The 24,762-nt window shown below is 37.6% G+C and overlaps 1 protein-coding gene across 1 annotated transcript in view; it reads right to left on the reverse strand.

The window, feature by feature from the left end:
* The window catches only part of ROCK1 (Rho associated coiled-coil containing protein kinase 1), a 151,100-nt gene continuing 127,937 nt past the window's right edge, over window positions 1,600-24,762 (reverse strand). Inside the window, exons 24-33 of the mRNA XM_005653400.3 lie at window positions 24,207-24,300; window positions 23,674-23,762; window positions 19,431-19,619; window positions 17,964-18,123; window positions 11,528-11,598; window positions 11,228-11,316; window positions 6,644-6,722; window positions 6,224-6,485; window positions 5,319-5,526; window positions 1,600-3,146 (exon numbers count right to left, since the gene is read on the reverse strand). Of these exons, the coding sequence (XP_005653457.2) occupies window positions 3,143-3,146; window positions 5,319-5,526; window positions 6,224-6,485; window positions 6,644-6,722; window positions 11,228-11,316; window positions 11,528-11,598; window positions 17,964-18,123; window positions 19,431-19,619; window positions 23,674-23,762; window positions 24,207-24,300 (1,245 nt within the window). The 3' untranslated portion in view covers window positions 1,600-3,142. The remainder of the gene's footprint in view (window positions 3,147-5,318; window positions 5,527-6,223; window positions 6,486-6,643; window positions 6,723-11,227; window positions 11,317-11,527; window positions 11,599-17,963; window positions 18,124-19,430; window positions 19,620-23,673; window positions 23,763-24,206; window positions 24,301-24,762) is intronic.

The raw sequence follows: 24,762 nt of genomic DNA on the forward strand, positions 1-24,762 counted from the left end.
GTGGCTATGGTGTAGGCCAGCAGCTGCAGCTCTGATTCAACCCCTAGCCTGGGAACTTCCATAGGCCACCGGCGTGGCCCTAAAAAGAAAGTAAAAAGAATAATAATAATAATAAAAAAGGAAGTTCCCATGTCAGGTACCAAATCCAAGCTACAGCTGTGACCTATGCCACACCTGCAGCAAGCTCAATCCTTAACCCATTGTGCTGGGCCAGGGATCAAACTCACACGTCAGTAGTGAACCAAGCTGCTGCAGAGACAATGCCAGCTCCTTAACCTCCTGCACCACCACAGGAACTCCCCCATGACATTTTTCACAGAAACAGAATAATCCAAAACTTAAATGGAATCATAAAAGACCAGAATTGCCAAAGCAATCCTAAGGAAAACAAGCAAAGTAGGAGGCATAACTACTCCCAGACTTCAGACAATACTACAAAGCTACAGTAATCAAAATAATGTGGAAATTCCCAGGTAGCTCAGTGGGTTAAGGATCCAATGCTGTCACTGCTGTCTCTGGTTAATCCCTGGCCTGGAAACATCTGCATGCTGTAGGGTGGGGAGGTCCTCTCTTGCTCAAGCAAGTTCTCTGCATTTTACTGGATTCTAATACATTACACTGTAAGATATTAGGGTAATGGTGATGGGTCTGAGAAGGTAGTAAGGACACTGCCCAGGACTGTGAAGGGTCTGAGTTTTCACCCTACTTGCAAGTTAGCCTGCCAGTTTCACAGATCCTAGATCAGAGCCAATAACTTCATACTAACAGCACAGCAAGCAGGGTGAACTTCATGTCTCCAATCAGTTTCCACTGTCCTCCAGGTTCCCCAGGGGCAAAGCAGGGTGGTCCAGGTGGGTGCTGAGCATGCAGTGGGTTAGCACTGCAGCAGAGGAACCCAAAGTTTAGAGTACCTGAATCTTTTATAATTAGCTCAGGCAAACCTGCCAACTTTTGCCATAAAGAGAGCTGTTGTTCCTTATTATACAATAGCAAACAAACCTGCCTCCTTCTTGAGGGAAACAAGACATCTTCCAAAGCTGTTCACTATACAGATCTCCTTGGAAAAAGATAGTGTGGAACAAAGGCTTATCAAAGCCTCTGCTCTCAAGCTGTGAGAAATGCAAGAGACCCATGGAGAATTGTTTCCCAATGGAGACATTAGCCAACTTTTCTTTTCAACTGTAGCCACTCCTGTTTGAGAGCACAAACCAGGTTTTATCTTTTAAAAGTTCACTTTAGGGAGTTCCCATCGTGGCACAGCGAGAATGAATCCGACTAGGAACCATGAGGTTGCAGGTTTGATCCCTGGCCTTGCTCAGTGGGTTAAGGATCCGGCATTGCTGTGATCTGTGTTGTAGGTGGCAGATGCGCCTCGGATCTGGCCTTGCTGTGGCTGTGGTGTAGGCTGGCATCTACAGCTCTGATTAGAGCCCTAGCCTGGGAACCTCCATATGCCATGGTGCAGCCCTAAAAGGACAAAAAAATAAATAAAGTTCATTTTAATCTAGAAATTTAACAAACATTTGTATACAGTCAGGGACTAATTTATAGCATGGTTTCTATTCATCTAAGCCATGAGAAAACACCATAGCAGTCATATTAAAGGTATCCATCCATAAATTACTTTTATTTCTCATTAAATGAGCACAGAGTCATTAGCATATTAATAACAGATATGTTTATTATTACATATCCATCAGTGCGGCTTTTAATACCACTTGAAACATGCATATCATCCTAGAGACGAATCAGTTTTCCAGTGCTTCTTATCTGATACACATTACTGCAAAGCCATTATAAATTACTGAGGAGGTATTTGGTTAAAAAAATAAACAATAAATCATACTGCCTACACATGAATCAACTCTTGGTATTGGACAAGAGTTTAACAGTATTTATCTGGTAATTCCTATGTTAACTGGAAAACATCACAGATGTATTGCCATAATTTTCTTTTATATAGGTGCAACCTTCAACATATTTTGCAGAGTTCTATAAAGTCATTCATTATTTTACCAGGTAGTTTGATACAAAGATTGTATTCAAATTATGAAAGTCCAACAAGCTTCTAAATATTTTAAATTAAACCAATTATCAATGAAAAACCCACTGACAATTTTTTGAAAATATGCTTTTTCAAATTTCTATATTTAGTCATGGCAGTAAAATAATTCTCTCAAATTAAGGCACTAAAAGGGCAATGCAACTCCCATCAAAAGTGTTCTAAGAATAATTTACATTTCAAACAGTGCATACATTTCTTATATGTTTGTTAACTTAATGTCTTTATCACTTAAAAACCACAAAGAAACACATTATACAATTACAGAAATGATGTACCCCACAAAATGCTTTTAAACTTGGTTCTTTTGTACAGTTAGTTCCTAATGTCTCTAGTAGTAAAATAACTCGATATGGCTTGGCAAAAATGCATAGATTAAATGTAATTTTTTTTTTGCCTTCTCCCATTCCCCAATCTACAAACTTGCTGAAACACATACAGTATTTTGTAAAGCATAATGTAAATATTTATTTTCCATTAAGTCCACCATGGGCAATCAACAGTAAGGCTTTTAAATTCTACAGTAAGGGCACTGAAGTCAAGTGCCCTCACTGCTTTCTTAAAATAGTTTTGTATAGTCTTGCAAGAGCACAAAAACTGAAGTTATTAAAAAAAAATTTCAGTTGTCTCATTTTGAGATATTTTCTTTACTCCTTCCATGAGCTGATCTTGATAGTGACGGCCATTCCACTTGAAAGTGAAAGTCTCTTCCTCTCATTCGTATGAGGAAAACTGGGTTCTATCATGATTGAAAGGCGTTTTCTTAGAAGTTCAAAAAGGCAGCACCTTTTTAAAAAAATATATCTAGCTAAGCTTTCCCTCAATTGTACTTGCATTACATAGTAATAATTAATCTAATCTACCTGTAGGCAAACCCGCAATAAAGGAAAAAAACAAAACAAAACACAACAACCCTCAGTGTGCTTTTTGTGCCAAAGCAAAGACAGAATAACAGCAATCTTAACCCTGAAGCCTGTGATATTTGTGTCAAAAGAACAGCCTGTCTGCTCTGCATGGTTCAAGACGCCTGGTTTATCAGGTAGCATCTCACACAATTCCACAAGGCACTAGGTCACACAATTAACTGTTGAGAGAAAAAAAAAAAAAAAAAAAAAAGGAAAAAAAAATGAAGAAATACACTCAGTATAAAAATACAAAAAATAAAAACTGGAAGGAAAGGTACATATAAATAATAATTAACTAATACACAACATTTGGAAAACAGGAAAACAGAAAAATACACTATTATCTCCTTTTTGCTTCTACTTTGTTTCAAACACATTTTTTCCCCCACAAAGCTCTAAAACAATTTATTTTTTCCTCTTTTTATAGGGCTGTACCTGTGGCATACGGAAGTTCCCAGGCTAAGAGTCAAATCAGAGCTTCAGCGGCTAGCCTTCACCACAGCTACAGCAAAGCCAGATCCGAGCCACGTCTGTGACCTACACCACAGCCCATGGCAACACTGGATCCTTAACCCACAGAGTGAGGCCAGGGATCGAACCCATATCCTCGTGGATACTAGCTGGTTTCATAACAGTGAACCACAATGGGAGCTCCAATTTTAAGGTTTTTTTTTTTTTTTTGCTTTTTAGGGCCGCACCCGAGGCATATTAAGGCTCCCAAGCTAGGGGTCTAATCGGAGATACAGCTTCTGGCCTACGCCATAGCCACAGCAATGCCAGATTCGAGCCACGCTTGCAACCTTACACCATAGCTCACAGCAATGCCAGATTCTTAATCCACTGAGTGAGGCCAGGGATCGAACCTGCAACTCATGCTTCCTAGTCGGATTCATTAACCACTGCGCCACAATGGGAACTCCCAATTTTAAGTATTTTAGATTTAGCTTTTATCCTATACAGGAGAGCAATGACCCAGGACTCTATAGAATGGATATGACTCATTTCGAAGAATCAGATAATATGCAAAGAAGAAACAGGATAAATTAAATATGGTTTTAAGCTTTCTTGGAAAACCTGGGTGACATTAGCAGAGTGGTAAATCAATGTTGGGTCTCAGTTTCCATATTCAAATGATCCTCTTGATGTAGGGATTACACCCTGGGGAAAGCTGGTATTTAGTATAGGAAAAAAAACATAGGCTTTAGAAATGGATGAAAAAAATGCGTTCCAAGAGTTTCTGCTGGGGCATAGCAGAAACGAATCTGACTAGGAACCATGCGGTTGTAGGTTCGATCCCTGGCCTCACTCAGTGGATTAAGGATCTGGCACTGCTGTGGCTGGCCAGCAGATGTAGCTCTGATTCCACCCCTAGCCTGGGAACCTCCATATGCCTTGGATGCAGCCCCAAAAAGCAAAAAAAAAAAAAAAAAAAGGAGTCCAACCTGACTAAGCCACTAATTAGCTGTATGATCTTATGCAAGTTGCTTAATTTCTGCAAGCTTTTCATGTGTTAAATGATAACTTAATGAGAATGAGATATCAAAACCACTCCTCAAGAAAGGGTTTAATTATGCCCTGCAATTGCTTATTTTAACATATAAGTACTTTCGAAAAAAATTCCATCAAAACCAGTTAAACTACCCTTCCCTCTCTCCCCTCAAAAGAAAAAAAGGGTACTTAATTGAGGACTTTACTTGTAACACTGATAATACCAAATAATTTTGGTTAAAAAAAAAAAATCTATGCCAGTACAGTTCAAAATAAGATGAGCAAAGTAGTGTTTTTTTGTTTTTTGTTTTGTCTTTTTAGAGCCACACTCGTCATATATGGAGGTTCCCAGGCTAGGTGTATAATTGGAGCTGTAGCCACTGCCCTACACCACGGCCACAGCAACAAAGGATAAGAGCTGCATCTGCGACCTACACCACAGCTCACAGCAATGCCAGCTCCTTAACCTACTGAGCAAGGCCAGGGATGGAACCTGAATCCTCATGGATGCTGGTCGAGGTTGTTAACCACTGAGCCAGGACGGGAACTCCAAGGTGAGCAAAGTTTTCTATTTACATTAAAAAGAGGTAAGCCACAGTTGTTTAAAACATTAAGAGCTAAGTAGGTACCAAGTATATCACAATCAATGACAACAAACTTGATACGGAAAAAAATACATTTATAAATTTTCTTAGCTTCTAACAGGAATCAGTTAAAATAATTTGTAAAGTCATTTCAAGTCATATATAAATACCTAAGCACAAATGATGCCCCTTTATGGGGAAACGAAGAAATAGGCTTCAGATTTTAATAGATATTATCCAATCACATACTATTAAAAAGGTTAACATTTCAATCCTTACCTAGTTTTTCCAGATGTATTTTTGACCACTTTTCGGAAAGACTGATTTGCAGTGGATCTTGTAGAAAGTGTTCGAGGGGATGCACGAACAAAACTAGATGGTGGATTCTTAGGGATCTTCTTTACTAAATGAGTTACCCATTTTTTTTGTTCATCCTGAGAACATGCTAAGAGCAGCATATCTCTTGCTGATGTTACATCATAACTTACTATTTTAAGAAAAAAAAAAGACCACAATTAAAATCATATAATACCTCAAAGAGCCCTATCAAATTTTTCTTACAATTTACTATGCTTAATTAGGCTTGGACAATACCTTTTCTTAGTTCAATTAAGTCAGAAAATTTAAAAACATTAGCTATAAAATAGTAAGAAAAATAAAGTAAAATCAGAAATACAAAAAAAACCTGCAGAAGTGAAACAAATAAATGCATCTTTAGAACACAAGTTTTCTTAAAATCTTAAAATAGCTTTAGCCTATATTCTATATCCTTAGATTAACTGCTAAACTAGAAGACATCTGGTCTATGATAGGGCACACTGGTCCAGGCACTGAAAACCAGACAAAACAAACAAACAAAACCAAGGTGGAGGTCAAAACTTAAGGGGGAAATACAGTAAAACTCATCGATAGCCCCTCTTTCCAATTTATAATTATTTTTTTCTTTTTTTTTTTACTTTTTAGGGGCATACCTATAGCACCTGGAAGTTTCCAAGGCTAGGGGTTGAATCAGAGCTATAGCTGCCAGCCTACACCTGAACCTTTTGGCAATGGCTCCTCAACACCAAAATGTTACTTCTTACCATCTCTTCTAGACTTGGTATAGGAAGTGCTACACCTGAAGATTTCACTGGGATTAATTCTCTAATTTGTTAAAAGTTGTAAAAATAATTTTCATGCCTTACCTTTACAAGGAGAAATTAAGTCCTCCTTCTTATCTAAGTGATCTCTGTGGCACTTAACGTGGCATCTTCGACATTCTAGGGCAGGGGGTGGCTTAAAAACATGCCAGAGAGGTTTGGCACAGGCCTCACAGTTGGCAGGAAAGTGGTAGAGGGTAGGGATGAACTCATGGCCTTTGTGGTTTTGAAAATTAGTTTTTTCAGCTTGTTGTACTGGTTCCATCTCTACGTCTTTTCTACATTCACCTTCGTTTGCATATAGTATCTACATTTGGGAATGGTAAACAAAAGATTAAAAAATGTCTTAATCTGTACATACAAGGTTCAAATGCATGAAAGTATTGGTGTATTTACATTTACCTCACAAAATACACTTAGTACTTTGGTAAAGGATCTTCTAAAATTATAATTTTGGATTTTTACCTGGAATATCTTAGGAATTTCTTCAGTTTCAGCTCTATACACATCTCCTTGGGTTACAGGTCGAACATGAAACAATTTACTAAAATGAAAATAAATATGATGTAAGCCATTATGAAAATTCATTTAGGAGTTCCCGTTGTGGCGCAGTGGTTAACGAATCCGACTAGGAACCATGAGGTTGCGGGTTCGGTCCCTGCCCTTGCTCAGTGGGTTAACGATCCGGCATTGCCGTGAGCTGTGGTGTAGGTTGCAGACGCGGCTCGGATCCCGCGTTGCTGTGGCTCTGGCGTAGGCCGGTGGCTACAGCTCCGATTCGACCCCTAGCCTGGGAACCTCCATATGCTGCGGGAGCGGCCCAAGAAATAGCAATAGCAACAACAACAACAACAACAACAACAAAAGAAAATTCATTTAAAACAAAAGCCATAGATATTTCACTGAGAAGAACACAGAGATGGCCAATAAGCACGAGAAAATATTAGTCATCAGAGAAATGCAAATTAAAATCACAATTAGTATCACTGTATACCTATCAGAATTTCAAAAATAAAGATAGTAGTAATATCAAATGTTGGTGATGATGCAGAGAAACTAGATCATCACTTACAATTGTGGTAGAAATGTAAAACTGCAGAGCCACTCTGGAAAAAAAGAGTATGGCAGTTTCTTAAAAATCTGTATGAAAGCCTGTATATGAATGTTCATAGCTTTATTTACTTATTTATTTTCTTTTTAGGGCCGCACATGCAGCATATAGAAGTTCCCAGGCTAGTGTCAAATTGGAGCTGCAGCTGCTGGCCCACATCACAGCCATAGTAAGTGCAGGACCCTGAGCCACATCTATGACCTACGTTGCAGCTTGCAGCAACACTGGATCCTTAACCTCACTGACACTACATCAGGGATCGTAAACAGCAACCTCACTGACACTACATCAGATTCTTAACCCACTAAGCCACAAAGGGAACTCCCATAGCATTATTTTTAATAGGCCAAAATTGGAAAAAAACCTGAAATGGTTAAACTGTGGTACATTCCTATGATGGAATACTACTCAACCATGAAGGAAAAACTACAACTTGGATGGACTTCAGGGGAATTACAGAGTGAAAAAAGCAGATCTCAAATGTTATATACTATTTGATTCCACCTATATAATATCCACCTATATAATATCCTTGAAATGACAAAATTATAGAGATGGAGAACTGATTAGCAGTTGCCATGGATTAGAGAGGGGAACAGAAAAGATGCTTCCTATGGCTATAAAAAGGCAATATGGGGAATTTCCTTGTGGCACAGCAGGTTAAGGATCTGAATGATCACTGCAGTGGCTTAGGTCACTGCTGATGCTATGGTGCTGGTTCAATCCCTGGCCTGGGAACTTACACATGCAGCCCCCGCAAAAAGGGCAATATGAAGGTCCCTGTGATGGAACTATTCTGTATTTTAACTTGGTGGTGGGGTAGTGGTAATATGAATTTATACATATGGTAAAGGCATACAGGTTGGAAAGGAAGCAGTAAAACTATCACTACTTGAAGATGGCATGATCGTCTGTGTCGAAAAGCCCTGTGGAATCCATACTCATATACAATATCTCTGAAACTAATAAGTTAGTAGCAAGGTGAGTATTCAAGGTCAATATATATAAAAAGTGGTGAACAAAACACCCTCCCCCCAAAAAACTAATCTCAACCACTACGTCTTAACAAACAGAAAAACACACTTGAGATCAATCAGAACTTAATTATAAAAACTAGAAAAATAAAGTTCCTAGAAGAAACTTTCACAACCTTTGGGCAGGTAAAAATGTCTTGGACAGACTAGCAAAAGGCAATAATCCTTTTTAAAAAGTGATAAATTGGTTTCCATTAAAAGATACCATAAAGAAAATGAATTACCAAACCACAGATTGGGAAATATTTGCACTACATATTACTTTATTTTTTTGCTTTTTAGGGCTGCACCCAGGCTAGGGGTTGAATTGGAGCTATAACTGCCAGCCTACACCACAGCCACAGCATTTCAGGATCCGAGCCATGTCTGAGACCTACATCTCAGAAACGTTGTATCCTTAACTCACTAAGTGAGGCCAGAGATCTAACCTGCATCCTCGCAGACACTATGTTGGGTTCTTAACTTGCTAAGCCACAATGGGAACTCCACATGAAAAGACTCTTGGGATCATTAGTCATAAGGAAAATATAAATTAAAATAATAAGACAACATTTCAAATCATTAGAATAGCTGAAAGTCAGACACACAACACCAAATGTTGGTTAAGATATGAAACAGCTGATGGAGTTCCTGTTGCGGCTCAATTTTCAACGAACCTGACTGGTATCCATGAGGATGTGGGTTTTATCCCAGGCCTTGCTCAGTGGGTGAAGGATCTGGCGTTGCCGTGAGTTGTGGTATAATTGCAGACGCGGCTCAGATCCTGTGTTGCTGTGGCTGTGGTGTGGGCCAGCAGCTACAGCTCCACTTCAACCCCTAGCCTGGGAATTTCCATATGATGTGGGTGTGGCCCTAAATAGACAAAAGACCAAAAAAAAAAAAAAAAAAAAAAAGATATGAAACAACTGAAACATAGATTACTGGTGCATATAAAATATAACCATTTTTGAGAACTATTTGGTAGATTTACACAGATTAACTCTATGACAAAGGATTCCACTCCCAGTATTTATTCATGAGAAACAAAAACTTAAGTCCACGGAAAGAATGTTCAAGGTGGTCTCATTTATAATTGTCCTAAGCTGGAAGCCAGTAAAATGCCTATCAACAAAAGATTTTTGATAAACAGATATATTCATTCAATGGAATATTACTCAGCAGTAAAAAGAATAATTGATAAATACAGCAAAACACAATGCTGAATGAAAGAAGCCAGGCGCAAAAGAGTACATACTATACAATTCCATTAATAACAAGTTCTAGAATAGACAAAACTAAATCTCAGTGACAGAATTTTGATAATCTTTTTTTCCCACCTCCCCTGAGGAGGCACAAGTTAGCTTTTTAGGGTGATAGAGAAATATTCTTTACCTTGTACTGGATAGTGATTATGTGGGTGCTTACAACTGTCAAAAGTCACTGAACACTTAAGACATATGCATTTTACTGCATGAAAATTACATCTCAATTAAAAGGTGAAACAACAAACTCTTACCAGCGTAAAAAGTATTTAACTTAATTGAAAGATGGCATTCTTATTAATGTTTATGCATTATTCCACTTAAGTTGATCATTTAAATTTTCACAACTAATTTTTTTAAGTTGAGAAATAAAACATCAGTACTCTCTGGTGATTGCTCAATTCTGTTTACATTCTAACTATAACTGGTTCTATATTACAAAGGAATGGCAATGCTTCATTTTAATTTTACATTCCTCTGTAGCAACCATCACACTTCACTTTGAATTTGTATTTTACTGCATTTTTTTTTTTTTTGGCTTTTAAAGTTTTACTGAAGTATAGTTGATTTACAATGTTGTCATAATTTCTGCTGTACAAATACTGCATGTTTATTTTCCCTACTACTAGTCTGTAAGCTCCTTAAATATGGAATTGTCTTACCACAACCCCTGTAATAATACAGGCAGAACTGCTTAATAAATGGTTTTAGGAGTTCCTGTTGTGGCTCAGCAGGAATGAATCTGACTAGGATCCATGAGGACATAGGTTCAATCCCTGACCTTGCTCAGTGGGTTAAAGATCTGATGTTGCTGTGAGCTATGGCAAAGGCCAGTGGCTACAGCTCCAATTTGACCCCTAGCCTGGGAATCTCCATATGCCAGGGGTGTAGCCCAAAAAAGACCAAAAAAAAAAAAAAAGATACATTTATTTCCTTATTAACAACAACCACATAATCATACACTCTTTGAGATACTTTATGAACTTAAAGCCAACAAATGTTTGAAATTTACAAAGAAAATTGTCTTTAGAATACATCAATCAGGTATGTAAAAATTTCCTTCCCACATGTAAAATAAGACTTTTTTTTTTTGCTTTTAGGGCTGTGCCCATGGCATATGGAGGTTCCCAGGCTAGGGGTCGAATTGGAGCTGTAGCTGCCAGCTTACGCCACAGCCACAGCAATGCCAGATCTGAGCCATGTCTGCAACCTACACCACAGCTCACAGCAACACTGGATCCTTAACCCACTGAACGAGGCCAGGGATCAAACCTCATGGTTCCAAGTCAGATTCATTTCTGCTGCACCACAACAGGAACTTCCCTAAAATAAGATTTAACATAAAGTTGCTATTTAAATTTGTTATTTATTTATTTATTTATTGCTTTTTAGGGCCGTACCTGCGGCGCAGGTACGTTCCCAGGCTAGGGGAAAATCGGAGCCATAGCTGCCTGCCTACACCACAGCCATATCAAATCCAAGCTATGTCTGTGACCTACACAACCACTCACGGCAACAGTGGAACCTTAACCCACTGAGCCACGATGGGAACTCCAATAAAATGTTTAAATAACAAAGTCAAAACTAAACAGTAAGTCTAAAAATAATTGATTATCATAAGTGAACACCCGAGAGACTTAAAATTCAATAAAAGGCAACTTACTCAATGTCCAACACCATAGACGGATTGGATTGTTCCTTATCTTGTTCATCATTATAGAACAAGATTTTTTTGCTGCTTACCACAACATACTGAAATGAGAAAAAAGGGGAAGAGATATAAGAGCAATGTTAACTTGGATTAAAGTGATAAGCATAATACTTGCCACTCATGTCTGGATTATATTGTACTAATCTAAAAACAATGCCAACAACAGAGCAGTTAATACAAGTCCTATGCTTTAAATATAAAACATAAAATATATAACAGAATATCAATTAGAAAAAATGAGGCATACGGTACCTGTTTCTTCCAGCCATATCGTTTGATATTTCCTCTATTTGGTATTGAAAGCCAACCTTCAATTCTTGATTCTAGAAGAAAAAGAATATATAGTAATCAGCCTTAAACTGTCACAAAAGGAAAGGCTATTACAAGCTGTCTGACAGCATGCAGCAACAGGCATTTGAACACAGCTAAATGAATAAGTGCTATAATTTGCTCTTTCATGCTTCAATCACACAAATCAACTTTAATGGCCATACATAATATTGCAGAAAAAAATTCCAAGCCATTTTCCCCATAAAATTAAAATTTAGTACTCAATTATAAAAGTATGAAGTAACAACAATACCCTTAACAGCCAGGCAAGACTGGAATGGACTGCAGCTTAAATGGGATATGATACAGAAGACTTTAAATATCATTTAACATTCATATAAAAAGTACTTAGCAAAAAAAAAAAAAAAAATGCAGCAAGTGGAACAAATCAGAGCCATGATTTACACAAGAAAGAGCAAGCAAAAGTATAGACATATCCTATTACTCACAGAAGATAAGAATAGAAGATAAATAAATAGGGAATGCAGGCAGAATCAACTAGATATAAAGAATAAGAGACAAGCATTTTATTTGTTTTCTCAGTACAATATTCCAATAAACTTTTGGTAAAACACCCCTAACAATTTCAATGTGTCCAAATTTAGTTGGCAAGGGCATCCCTAATTCTAGTGCTAAGTCCGATTATGATTCTTATCAAACTAAAGAGGTAAATAAACCCCCTTAAATTTGTAGTACCAGAGTCTAATAAACAGTAAAAGAACACAGAACTCAGTTGGTAAAATGGTTATTTTACCAGTTTCTGCATACCAGAAATTCTCAATCAGAGCACTTTATAATTATTTCTGTTTAAATACAATTAATGTCCATTAAAAATATCTCAGGGAAAAAGATGGTCCCACTTGGAATGATTATTTTATATGAGATTAAAAAATAACATTTAATTGTTTTTTGTTTTTTTTTTTGTCTTTTTGCTATTTCTTGGGCCGCTTCCGCGGCATATGGAGATTCCCAGGCTAGGGGTCTAATCGGAGCTGTAGCCACCAGCCTACACCAGAGCCACAGCAACGCGGGATCCGAGCCGCATCTGCGACCTACACCACAGCTCACAGCAACGCCGGATCGTTAACCCACTGAGCAAGGGCAGGGACCGAACCCGCAACCTCATGGTTCCTAGTCGGATTCGTTAACCACTGCGCCACGACGGGAACTCCTAATTGTTTTTTAAGATCTAATTATTTGAAACACAAAAGAAGAAAAGAAACCAACTTTAAGTAACAATGCTACTATGACAGATTCGTGGCTCAAATCATGACTCTAATGGGAATATATATTACCTTCCTCCACATCACTTGAAAGTTGTAAACCTTCCTTGCAGTAACAATAGGTAACATTTACAAAACATTATTTGCCAAGTGCTTTACAAGCAATATCTCATATCCAATCCATGTATAATCCCATTCACACAGGATATTACATTCCTAAGAATACAGGATAAGATAGGTTCTATCATCATCCTCTATTTACAAATGAAGAGACTAAGGCACACCAAGGTGAACCAAATGCCCAAGGGTAATCAGCAACTGTTAAAGCTCTAGGGTTCACCTAGGCAGAATAATTTCTGAGTTTAAATTCCTAGAATGCAATGCTACTCTGTCCTTAAACAATCTTTGCAGGAGTTCCCTTGTACCTCAGTGGTTTAAGGATCTGTAATGTCACTGCTCTGGCTCAGGTCACTACTGTGGCATGGGTTCAATCCCTGGCCTGGGAACTTCTGCATGCCGCAGGTGTGTCCAAAAAGAAAAAAATAAAAACAAGCTTTGCAGTTAACTGAATCGGGAGTAATGTTCTGTTTCAACATCTATGTACTTAATGTCCTTTGCTTTTGTTATTCTCCTTCATCCAAACTGTCGTTGCTGTTACAGTGGAAGAAATAATGAAAAACTTCAGTTCAAAATGACCCCTCTCCCAACTCTTTTTATTTGCTGTTATTTAGTTTATTAATAATTAATTTGTTCCATTAGTCACTAAGTTTTGTGAGAGTGGGGGACTATGTCCAACACTACTTTTCGGTATACTCCAAGGTATCTGACTCCACAAAGTAGGCACCTGAGAACTTTTTTGATTATTTTGCAATTCTGCTTTTTTTCTGAATTAGCCAATTAAAGTCACCTACTATTTAAATAATGGTTGTAATTTAAAAGACAAAGGGCTATTTTATATTAAATAATATAAAGAAGGCTGTTAATCATTCACAAATACTCTATTTTACAAAAGCAAAAAAATTACTGCTAGGAAAATTTCCCTTCAGTGTGCCAAAAGTAGCAGCTTACTAAAACTGAATGATGTGAAAGCCTTTAAAATCTTGACATTTATACACTGTATATGCTAAATATCCCTACTTCCAAGTTATTTCTCTATGAGAATAAATGTCAGATATATTTATGATTTCCGGCTAGGTTTGGATTTACTTGTCAGTGTTTTCTTTGAATATATTCACTGAAATATATTTTCAATGAAGTGTACGTTATGATTTTGTCATCTAATGTTCCTACGGAAATTTTATACATCAAAGGCATTTTATGAAATAAGCCCAACTTTATATTTGCTCTAATGTAAATAAGAAATTAGGAACTCAAAAAAGATGCTGAATAGATGTGTAGTTTTCTGCCAAATTGAAACAATAATATGGAGTTCCTTGGTAGCTCAGTAGGTTAAGGATCCAGCACTGTCATTGCTGTGGCTTGGGTTGCTGCTGTGGTGCAGGTTCAATCCTTGGCCCTGGAGCTTCCACATGACACAGGTACAGCCAAAAAACCCTCCAAAAAACAAAACCCCTAATAATATTATAGGAGGAATATATATTAAAATAACATACTTAATATTCCTTCTGATAATTTCCCTTCAGAGAAACACGTAAACTAAAATCAGCGATAACTAAGAAATACACATTAGTTACTTTTCTGTTTTCTTTACCTCTGTCTTATGTGCAATATGCCAGTTTTTAAAAAATATATAAAGACTTCCTTTAAAACCATGACCACTTATGACCTAAGTGGCAATGTGAAAGTATAATGCACTAAGGGCTATCTTTTACATCAGACACAGAAATCACCTTCTCCAGATAAAAGAAATGTTGAGGACTTCTAAGTCTAGATTATTATCAATAACATGCTACATAAGCACAAAAACAGTTTTTATATGTTTATAGAGCAATTTTAACTTACAAAAAAATTGAGGAGTTCCCGTCGTGGCTCAGTGGTTAACGAATCTGACTAGGAACCAAGGGGTTGCAGGTTTGATCCCTGGCCTCGCTCAGTGGGTTAAGGATCCGGCATTGCAGTGAGTTGTGGTGTAGGTTGCAGACATGGCTTGGATCTGGCGTTGCTGTGGCTCTGGTGTAGGCTGGTGGCTACAGCTCTGATTAGACCCCTAGCCTGGGAACTTCCATATGCCGTGGGTAAGACAAAAACAAAAACAAAAAAAACTTTATATGTGTATTACTGAAATATCAGCAATTGACTCCTTTATGCAACTTAGAGTCAAACTATAAGGAACTCAGTATCAAATATAGCCACTTTGAACATCAAAACTAACCTCTGAAGACTGCTGAAGTTTACTTAGATAAACTACACACTGCCTAAGAAACAAAGTTTGAGAACCATTTCAAAATATTTAAATTCAGAAGTGCTATAAAAAAGAAACAAAATTAATTAATGCTCAAGAATTCAAATGCACTGATTCTCTCCACTCATTAATTAGATTTGGACAAAGTCAGAAACTCTTATATTCTTAAATACTTGGAAACAGACCAAAAAATCCACCATTCACAGGTTTAAGCTACAGAGTCTAAGATCAAGCTGGCAGAAAGAAAATGGTGCAGATAATCCATAGGAAGTAAAGAATATTAACGGAGTGCTGATAACCAAGTGCTCTTTCTCTATTTTTGCTTTTTAGGGCTGCACTTGCAGCACATGGAAGGTCCCAGGCTAGGTGTCAAACTGAAGCTGCAGCCGCCAGCCTACACCACAGCCACAGCAACACGGGATCCGAGCCGCATCTGGGACCTACGCAACAGCTCAGGACAATGCCAGATCCTTAACCTACTGAGCAAGGCCAGGGATTGAACCCTCATCCTCATGAATACTATTAGTCGGATTCGTTTCCGCTGAGCCACTATGGGAACTCCCATCAAGTGTTCTTAAGGCTTCATCTATTTTACATTCTTTTCAGATTCTTAGGTCAATAGCTCCAAAAGGACACAAAAAGAACAAGGAAAGTTATCACGTGAGTCTTTTTGTCATCTAGGCAACAGGCAAACCTTAACCCTAGGGGGGTGAGTTTTATATTTATACAGTCTGCTAAGGACACAACCTGGCACAGACCTTTTAGGCTGAAGACATAAGAAAATGAAAATAATTTTAAGAACTTCAAAGGGCTAAGTCAGAAGAAGGAGTAACCATTTTTCCTAAGCCTTTGGAATTAGGAAATTCAGAGGAGCGATTTAATCTGGTTAATGACAAGATGCCTGCTGAGATTACAAAGGCTGAGCTCTAGATAAATGAGATAACTAAATAAGAATTTTTATACTGAGTGAGGAAATCTAAGAGAAATAAAGTCATAGTATCAGTTTATCTAAGAACTTAAATAACCTCATTGAACTAAAAATAATACATATTTCAAAAGGCCTTTATTTCAATTTTTTAACTATCAAAGACCTCCCCTTTTTAATCTGTCATTTAAATTCATTTATTAATTTTCAAACTAAGTAATCGATCATTATTTTCAAAAAAATCTTTAAGAGTTCCCATTGCAGTGCAACGGGATAGACAGTGTCTCTGCAGCGCAAGGACACAGGTTCAATCCTGGCCTGGCACAGTGGGTTAAAGGAAATAGCATGGCAGCAGCTGCAGCACAGGTTGCAATGGTGGCATGGATCTGATCTTTGGCCCAGGAACTCTATATATCCCAGGGTGGCCAAAAAAAAATATATATATAATCTCTTGCAAATCAAGAATAGATATTAAAATTCTTTACAAATCTTTCTAGATATGACTGCAACATTTTATTTATTTATTTATTGCTTTTTAGGGCCACACCTGTGGCATATGGAAGTTCTCAGGCTAGGGGTTGAATCAGAGCTACAGCTGCCAGCCTACACCACAGCCATAGCAACTCGTGATCCAAGCCTTGTCTGTAAGCTATACCACAGCTCACGGTAATGCTGGATTCTTAACCCACTGAGTGAGGCCAGGGATTGAACCTGCACCCTCATGGATCCTAGTTGGGTTCATTAACCGCTGAGCCATGAAGAGAACTCACTGCAAAATTCTAACTTTATTTGCCAGAGAATCTAGTAAATGGTTGACTTAGTACAGATTTTCAAATTAATAGCAAAATATCTGACACAGAGGTAAAACAACATTGATTAAAAACTAGCCATTAATTTCTACCTTTAATACAATAGTCACAATCTCCAAAATGAAAAGGCTCAGCACTAAGAGACCTCTATAAAATTTCAATATTGAGAACACAGTAATAGAGAAAAAGACTATAACTGGTCTCCTTTCATAGAAATGGAGAATGACCACCAGCACCTTTTTTTTCCCTAGCCACAGCTGCAGCATGTGGAAATTCCTGGGCCAGGGACTGAACCACACCATAGCAGCAACCCAAGCTGTTGCAGTGACAACAGCTTTACCCATTGTGCCACTGTTCTTCATTTGGTTTGAACTTCAAAAACCTTAAAAGCAAAATCTCAGAAAATACACAACCATTCTAAATTACATGCTCAGAATGAAGCCAGGAGAAATACTTTAAAATCTCTTTGCTGACTGACTCCAGCATAGATTTATTAGATCAGGTTTCTGAAATCTAAAAGTATTATCTCACCTAAGTCTGCCAGTCAAACCACCTGATGATGCTTGAGTTCAGCCTTCCTGAATAAGCCAAGATGAAAGATAAAACTAAAACACTAGGTAGGCTTCTATATAGAGCTGCTGTGGTCCTAATTATTTAGTTCTTAGTTTTAGTACAAAAATACATAAAACATTAACTAACTGCTACTAATGAAGACATGTACAATTTTTCTTAAATAGTGAGAGCTGTAGCAGCAGCTTTAACTTTCACCATAGAGTTAGGTTGCTCAATATTGATTCATAAACTTCTTCAAGTTTCTCTTTAGGTAGAGCCACTCAAATATCTTAATAGTTTAAGACTGCTTATGACTGCTTTTATTCTATAAAATGCATTAAGCATACATATATCAGACTCTGGCTATTAAAAACATAAATTCCTTCTTAAGAATCCATGGACAAGATGACAGGGAGGTAGAAAACTCAATGAAAGAAACCTATGATGTATAAGAAAACCTGAATGAAATATAATAGGAATTTCTTACCTGGAAGGTTTCCATCAGTTTCATCAGCACTAGGAAAACTCGCAACACTTGTAGAATCCGAAAGGTCCAAAAGTTTCGCCCGCAATTGTTCAATATCACTCTCTTTGCTAGCCAACTGCATCTGAAGCTCATTCCTATGTGTACATTCTTCTACCAATTGCTATTTAAAAAAAGAAAAGAAAAAAAGAAAAACCAAGATAAGGAATCAAGGTCAAATTTCCAACACAAAGACATTAAAAATTAATGGAACTATAGTAAAATAAGTAATCTAGAATTGCTAATACTAAAAATTTACTGTAAACTTCATCAATGTTTACTATCATAGATTTTTTTTTTTTTTTTTTGTCTTTTTAGGACTGCACTCGTAGCATATGGACGTTCCCAGGCTAGGGGTCGAATCGGAGCTGTAGCCACTAGCCTGCACCACAGCCACAGCAATGCAGGATCTGAGCTGCATCTGAGACCTACACCACAGCTCACCACAACGTTGGATCCTTAACCCACTGAGCAAGGCCAGGGATCAAACCCAAATCCTCTTGGGTACTAGTTGGATTTGTTTCCACTGAGCCACGATGGGAACTCCATTTTTTTTTTTTTTTTCATATAAAGCATCTAAACAAAAACCAAAACCCAAACTTCTATTAAAACAATAGAAAATGCTTTTATGGCTCCAAATGATACAGAAAGCTTCTCAGGATGGTTGAATCGTAAGTGGTGGATCAGTGCTTGAATCTAACTCAAACTAGGATCAGAGATCATGTTTTCAATTTTGTGCTATTAAGTACCACAAAATTGTTTGAGGAGTTCCCACTGTGGCTCAGTGGAAATGAATCCAACTTGTATCCATGAGGATGCAGGTTAGATCCCTGGCCTTGTTCATTGGGTCGGGGATCCAGCGTTGCTGTGAGCTGCAGTGTAGGAGGCAGATGTGGCTTGGATCTAGTATTGCTGTGGCTGTGGCTGTGGCCATCAGCTGTAGCTCCGATTCAACCCTTAGCCTGGGAAGTTGCTCTAAAAGGCAAAAAAAAAAAAAAAAAAAAAGAAATACAGAAAAAAATACTGTTTCATATTTTGATTTCAGAAGAATCCTGACTAGAGAAAACAAAAAAGCCATAATAACGTCAATTCCTTTATCCCAACTACAGTCAAAATTATACCAGCCATCTTTCAATTTCAACCTAAAACCAAAGAGCCAAAACCCTTGGTTGTTTCTCTAAAAGTAGCATCTCTAATCAAGCAGATGCTAAGGGATAAAAATAACTCAAGTTTTAGTTAACAGGCAACAGAGTATCTTTCTAGTTTTTCAAGATTATGGTTTAAATTAGAGCAACAGTAATCAAATTGTGGAGAATATAAACCTAAATATGCATTTTTATATTAAAAAAAACTAAACGGGATCACTAGACAATAAGTTTATAATAATCTCAATTTAAAATAATCCTATAAGCACACGCACACAAACCTTACCGCTTGCATGTCATTCAATTCCTTCTGATGTTTCACGACCATCTGGTTGAATTTCTCTCTCTCTTGGTTGAGTTCAAGTTGTAGCTTTCGATTTTCCTTTTCTTTCTTTCTCAAATCCTGTGTATTAGCTTTCTTTCTATCAATTTTAAAATCTTTCCGATTCATTATTTCTGCCAACTTGTTAACAGCCTATTAAAATATTAGAATATCATTAATTACGATCTTTATTGTAGCCATCCGATTTAAATCTCCACTAAAAATATACTTTTCTTCAAAATTAAGAAGGAGGATTTTTTATGTATGTGAAAATGAGGAGAACCTAATGAAGGTTGGGATATAATAACTGGCAGCACAACTAACTTTTTTTTTAGGGCCACACACATGGCGGTTTCCAGGCTAGGGGTCAAATCAGAGCTACGGTTGCTGGCCTACGCCACAGCCAAGCAACTTGGAATCCGAGCCTTGCCTGCGACCTACACCACAGCTCACGGCAATGCTGGATCCTTGACCCACTCACTAAGTGAGGCCAGGGATTGAACCTGAGTCCTCATGGATACCAGTTGGGTTCATTAACCGCCAAGCCACAAGGGGAACTCCAGCACAAGTAAATATTAATAACTCATTGTTCAAATGTAAGAGCCACATAAGCTTGCAAAAATCCACTTATTATTCAGCAATTACTCAGCACTTATTATACTGCCTGTAAACACTGACAGGCACTAGGTATAAGGATAGAAAATACAGCTGTGCCCCAAAGGCATGCTCATCTGATGGAGGAGCAGGCATTATAGCAGAGTGCTAAGTAAGAAGAGGCAGGCAAGCAGGGTGCTATGGAAGCATCTAACTGGTCCTGGAGTACCTGCATTTGTGTCTACATGCTTCTCAACAAGACAAATAGGAGTTGGATAAGCAAAGTAGAAATGGTATTGAGGAGGTGAGCCAAGGATGACACTACAATTAGAGGAAATAGTACATAGGCAAAAGGCTCAAGGTAATTTTTTTCTTTTAAACAAGGAGGAAAGTAGAGGAAGAGGGCACTTGATTAGGCCATACTGAGGCCCTTTTGGATGTGAAAGGAGTTGTCAATATAGTTGAGGCTAACCTCTTTTGCCAGAAGGAAAAAATATATTCAAAATGAGACAGAATTATTAGAAACATGTGAAATTACCTAAGTAAACTGCCAAGTACATAAGTCATGGTATACTTGTTCTCTGGTAGACTAAAAAAAAAAATCATAGATTTTCCATCAAGACAGAAAAAAATCCGTGACCACAATCATTTCCATGTAGGTTAGATCCAGCATAGGATAAAGAGCTCTTGAATAATTTTTTTAGTGGGGTAATAGCTTGTAAACATGTATTTACTGTTGTTGTTGTTTGTCTTTTGTCTTTTCTAGGGCCGTTACCCACGGCATATGGAGGTTCCCAGGCTAGGGGTCGAATCGGGAGTTGTAGCCACTGGCCTAGGCCAGAACCATAGCAATGCCAGATTTGAGCTGCGTCTGCGACCTACACCACAGCTCATGGCAATGCCAGATCCTTAACCCACTGAGCGAGGCCAGGGATTGAACCTGAAACCTCATGGTTCCTAGTCGGATTCGTTAACCACTGAGCCACGACGGGAACTCCTGCTTTTTTTTTCCCAGTAGTAATTCTAACAAGTTTATTACAAGGAAAATCAAATGCAAATTAAATATTGTGAAGAAAGTGAAAAGGCCTTGTAATATCACTTCTCAAAGACCACTTCTGCTAAAGCCTTCTCTTTTCTTTCAATCTGCTAAGTGTCTGTACTAGACTTTTCCTTATGTATAGTCTATTTTAAGTTAAAAATGGAATTGTTGTACATTCTGTACTACATCTTCTTTCCCCCAACCGCCCCTCTTTTTTGGCCACCCCACCGCAAATGGAACTCCCTGGTCAGGGATGAGATCCAAGCCACAGATGTGGCAATGCTGAATCCTTAACCCACTGTGCTAGGCTGGGGATCGAACCTGAATCCCAGAGCTCCCAAGAAGCCACAGCAGAAACTCTGCAACTTGCTTTTTAAATTTAATACTATATCATATGTCATGGTAAACACTGTTTCTGTGTCATTATATGTAAATTTACTTCATTAATTTTTTTATTAAAAAAATTAAAGTATAGCTGATTTACAATGTTGTGCCAATTTTTGGTGTACAACAAAGTGACCCAGTTATACATGTACATACATTCCTGTTCTTGTATTATTTTCCATCGTGGTCTATTCCTACTTCATTAATTTTTAAAGGCTCCTTTGCATCCCATTGTATGGATGTATCATTATTTATTGGTACTGAATTGATGGATAGTTAGGTTACTTTTATTTTTTTCACTTTTTTTTTTTTTTTTTTTGTATTTTCTAGGGTTGCACCTGCAGCATATGGAGGTTTCCAGGCTAGGGGTCTAATCGGAGCTGTAGCTGCCAGCCTACGCAAAGTGGGATTCGAGACGAGTCTGTGACCTACATCACAGCTCACAGCAACACCGGATCCTTAGCCCACTGAGAGGCCAGAGATTGAACCTGCAATCTCATGGTTCCTAGTTGGATTTGTTAATCACTGAGCCACAAGGGGAACTCCTATTTTTTCACTATTAAAGATGTTACAACATTTTATTTCTACCTATTTCTTTTGAGCATTTATAGAAGTATTTATACAGGATAAATTCCTAAATGAGCAGACATTGGGTCACAGAATATGCACATTCAAATGTTTTATTCTGTTAAATTGTTCTTGTATGAATGAACTTTCCCTATATGCTTATAATACACAAGGCAGAGTATTCTAATTTACTAAAATGTGCTGGTTTGACTGTCAAAAATACTTCATTATTACTTTCTTTTTTTTTTAGGGCCACACCTGCGGCATATGGAGGTTCCCAGGCTAGCGGTCTAATTGAAGCTGTAGCCTCTGGCCTATGCCACAGCCACAGCAACTCAGGATCCGAGCCACGTCTGCGCCCTACACCACAGCTCATGGCAATGCTGGATCCTTAACCCACTGAATGAGGCCAGGCATCGAACCAGCAACCTCATGGTTCCTAGTCAGATTCATTAACCACTGAGCCATGATAGGAACTCCAAATCTTTCACAATATCTTTACTAGTTCTTTTTCTCTTAAGTGTCCCCTACTTTTTCTTTTTTCTGTTTGATTATCTTTTTCCTACTTACCAATGCTCTTTATATTTATCTATATATGCTGTGAATATTCTTCCTAGTTTATTTTCTTTTAACTTATGTTCTTTTGGACTTGAATTTTTATATAGTCAATGTCAATCTTTTTCTTCATGGTCCCTGTTTTGTTATTAAAGAGAAGTAAAACCTTCAGTGAAGGATTTTCAACAGATATTAAAAGATTGCATTTTTGGGAGTTTCCGTCGTGGCGCAGTGGTTAACGAATCCGACTAGGAACCATGAGGTTGCGGGTTCGGTCCCTGCCCTTGCTCAGTGGGTTAACGATCCGGCGTTGCTGTGAGCTGTGGTGTAGGTTGCAGACACGGCTCGGATCCCGCGTTGCTGTGGCTCTGGCATAGGCCGGCGGCTACAGTTCCGATTAAACCCCTAGCCTGGGAACCTCCATATGCCACAGAAGCGGCCCAAAGAAATAGCAAAAAGACACACTCACACACACACACACACACACACAAAAAGATTGCATTTTTGAAAGATTTGATTCTTGAGAGGGAGAGTAGATTAGTGGTAAGCAGCTATTAAGTAGAAAATATTTATTTTACTGTAAAAATCAACTAAAGTATACAGTACCTCATTTAGAATTAAAACTACTGGATAACTTAGTAAAATGACAAGATATCAAGTTTTATTATAAAAAATTTTATCTAACTGCATCATTAAACACAAAGCAAAATGATATATCCACCCCTATTAAGTTTCTCACTTGTTCTTCTCTCTTGACCTTAGTCAAGCATGTGGTTTCTCTTCATTAGGTTTTCCTACTGTCAATTACAGGTGTTACATACAATTTAAAACACATCCTTTACTAATCAGTTGATTAGATGAACTAGCTTTCTTAACTCATTTGAAATCCAATTTCTTGAATAAGTCTTCAGTATACACTGAAGAAAAAATATTACATTATTTGTTCTAACAAAAAGTGTGAACCTTCTAACCTCAGTTTTAAGAAAAAGGACATGTAGAGTGAATACTAACTTCTGCATATATGATTCACAAGTATAAACACATGGAAAAGACTGAGAGCAAGTATACCTGTGTTTTAAGAGTTCGTTCAGTATTGATATTCTTTTCAAAGGCGGCCTTAAGATTACTGATCTCCTCCTCCTTCTTCAATTTATATTCTGTCAACAAATTATATAAAATGTTATGTATGGCACTAATTTCTGCCTTGAAAAGTAACAATGTCCTTAATTATTTAAGTTAATATATACTATATAATAACTTTCAGTGACTTCACTGAGATAATTTTTTTCTCAGCTTTATTGAGGTATAATTGACAAATATAATTTTAAGATATAAAGGGTACAATGCGATGAGTTGATATGTGTATAATTGTGAAAGGATTTCCCCACAATCAAGTTAATTAACACATCCATCACCTCATCTTTATCTTTTTTTTCAGTGAGGGGTGATAAGAATAGGTTCTACTAAGATAATATTTAAGGCTACAAAGCTTCTTAACATATGGAAACAAATATTTCAAAAACCTAATGGACAACATAAATAGCTAAAGATTTACCTCTGAACTTGATTTAACATTATGATTTTTTAAAAATCCTACATACCTTCCTCTGCCTTCCTCATTTTATCAGTTAGCTCTTCATTTTCTTTTCTTAGTAAATCAATATCTTTGGTTAGCATGCTGTTCGTTTCTTCGAGCTAAACAAAGCACAGAAAGTTATATGTAAGCTATATGGTCTCTTTGTTAGTCTCATATTAAAAGCAATAACCTTTAAAAAAATTTCTTCCATCTTCTATAGATGAGGACAGGTCAGACATTGCTTAATTATAAAAATGTCTGGGGGAGTTCCCATTGTGGCACAGTGGAAACGAATCCAACTAGTATCCATGAGGACGCGGGTTCGATCCTTGGCCTCACTTAGTGGGTTGAGAATCTGGCATTGCTATGAGCTGTGGTATAGGTCACAGACACGGCCTGGATCCCATGTGGCTGTGGCTATGGCACAGGCTGGCAGCTGCAGCTCTGATTCGACCCCTAGCCTGGGAACTTCCATATGCTGCCAAAAAAAAAAAAAAAAAAAGGCTGGTTTCCAGTTTAAAATATGTGGATATAATTAAATTCAAAATATTTTATTTATTTACTTTTGGCCACACCCATAG

The sequence above is a fragment of the Sus scrofa genome, chromosome 6 (assembly GCF_000003025.6).
Source record: "Sus scrofa isolate TJ Tabasco breed Duroc chromosome 6, Sscrofa11.1, whole genome shotgun sequence".
In the NCBI taxonomy this organism is placed as follows: domain Eukaryota; kingdom Metazoa; phylum Chordata; class Mammalia; order Artiodactyla; family Suidae; genus Sus; species Sus scrofa.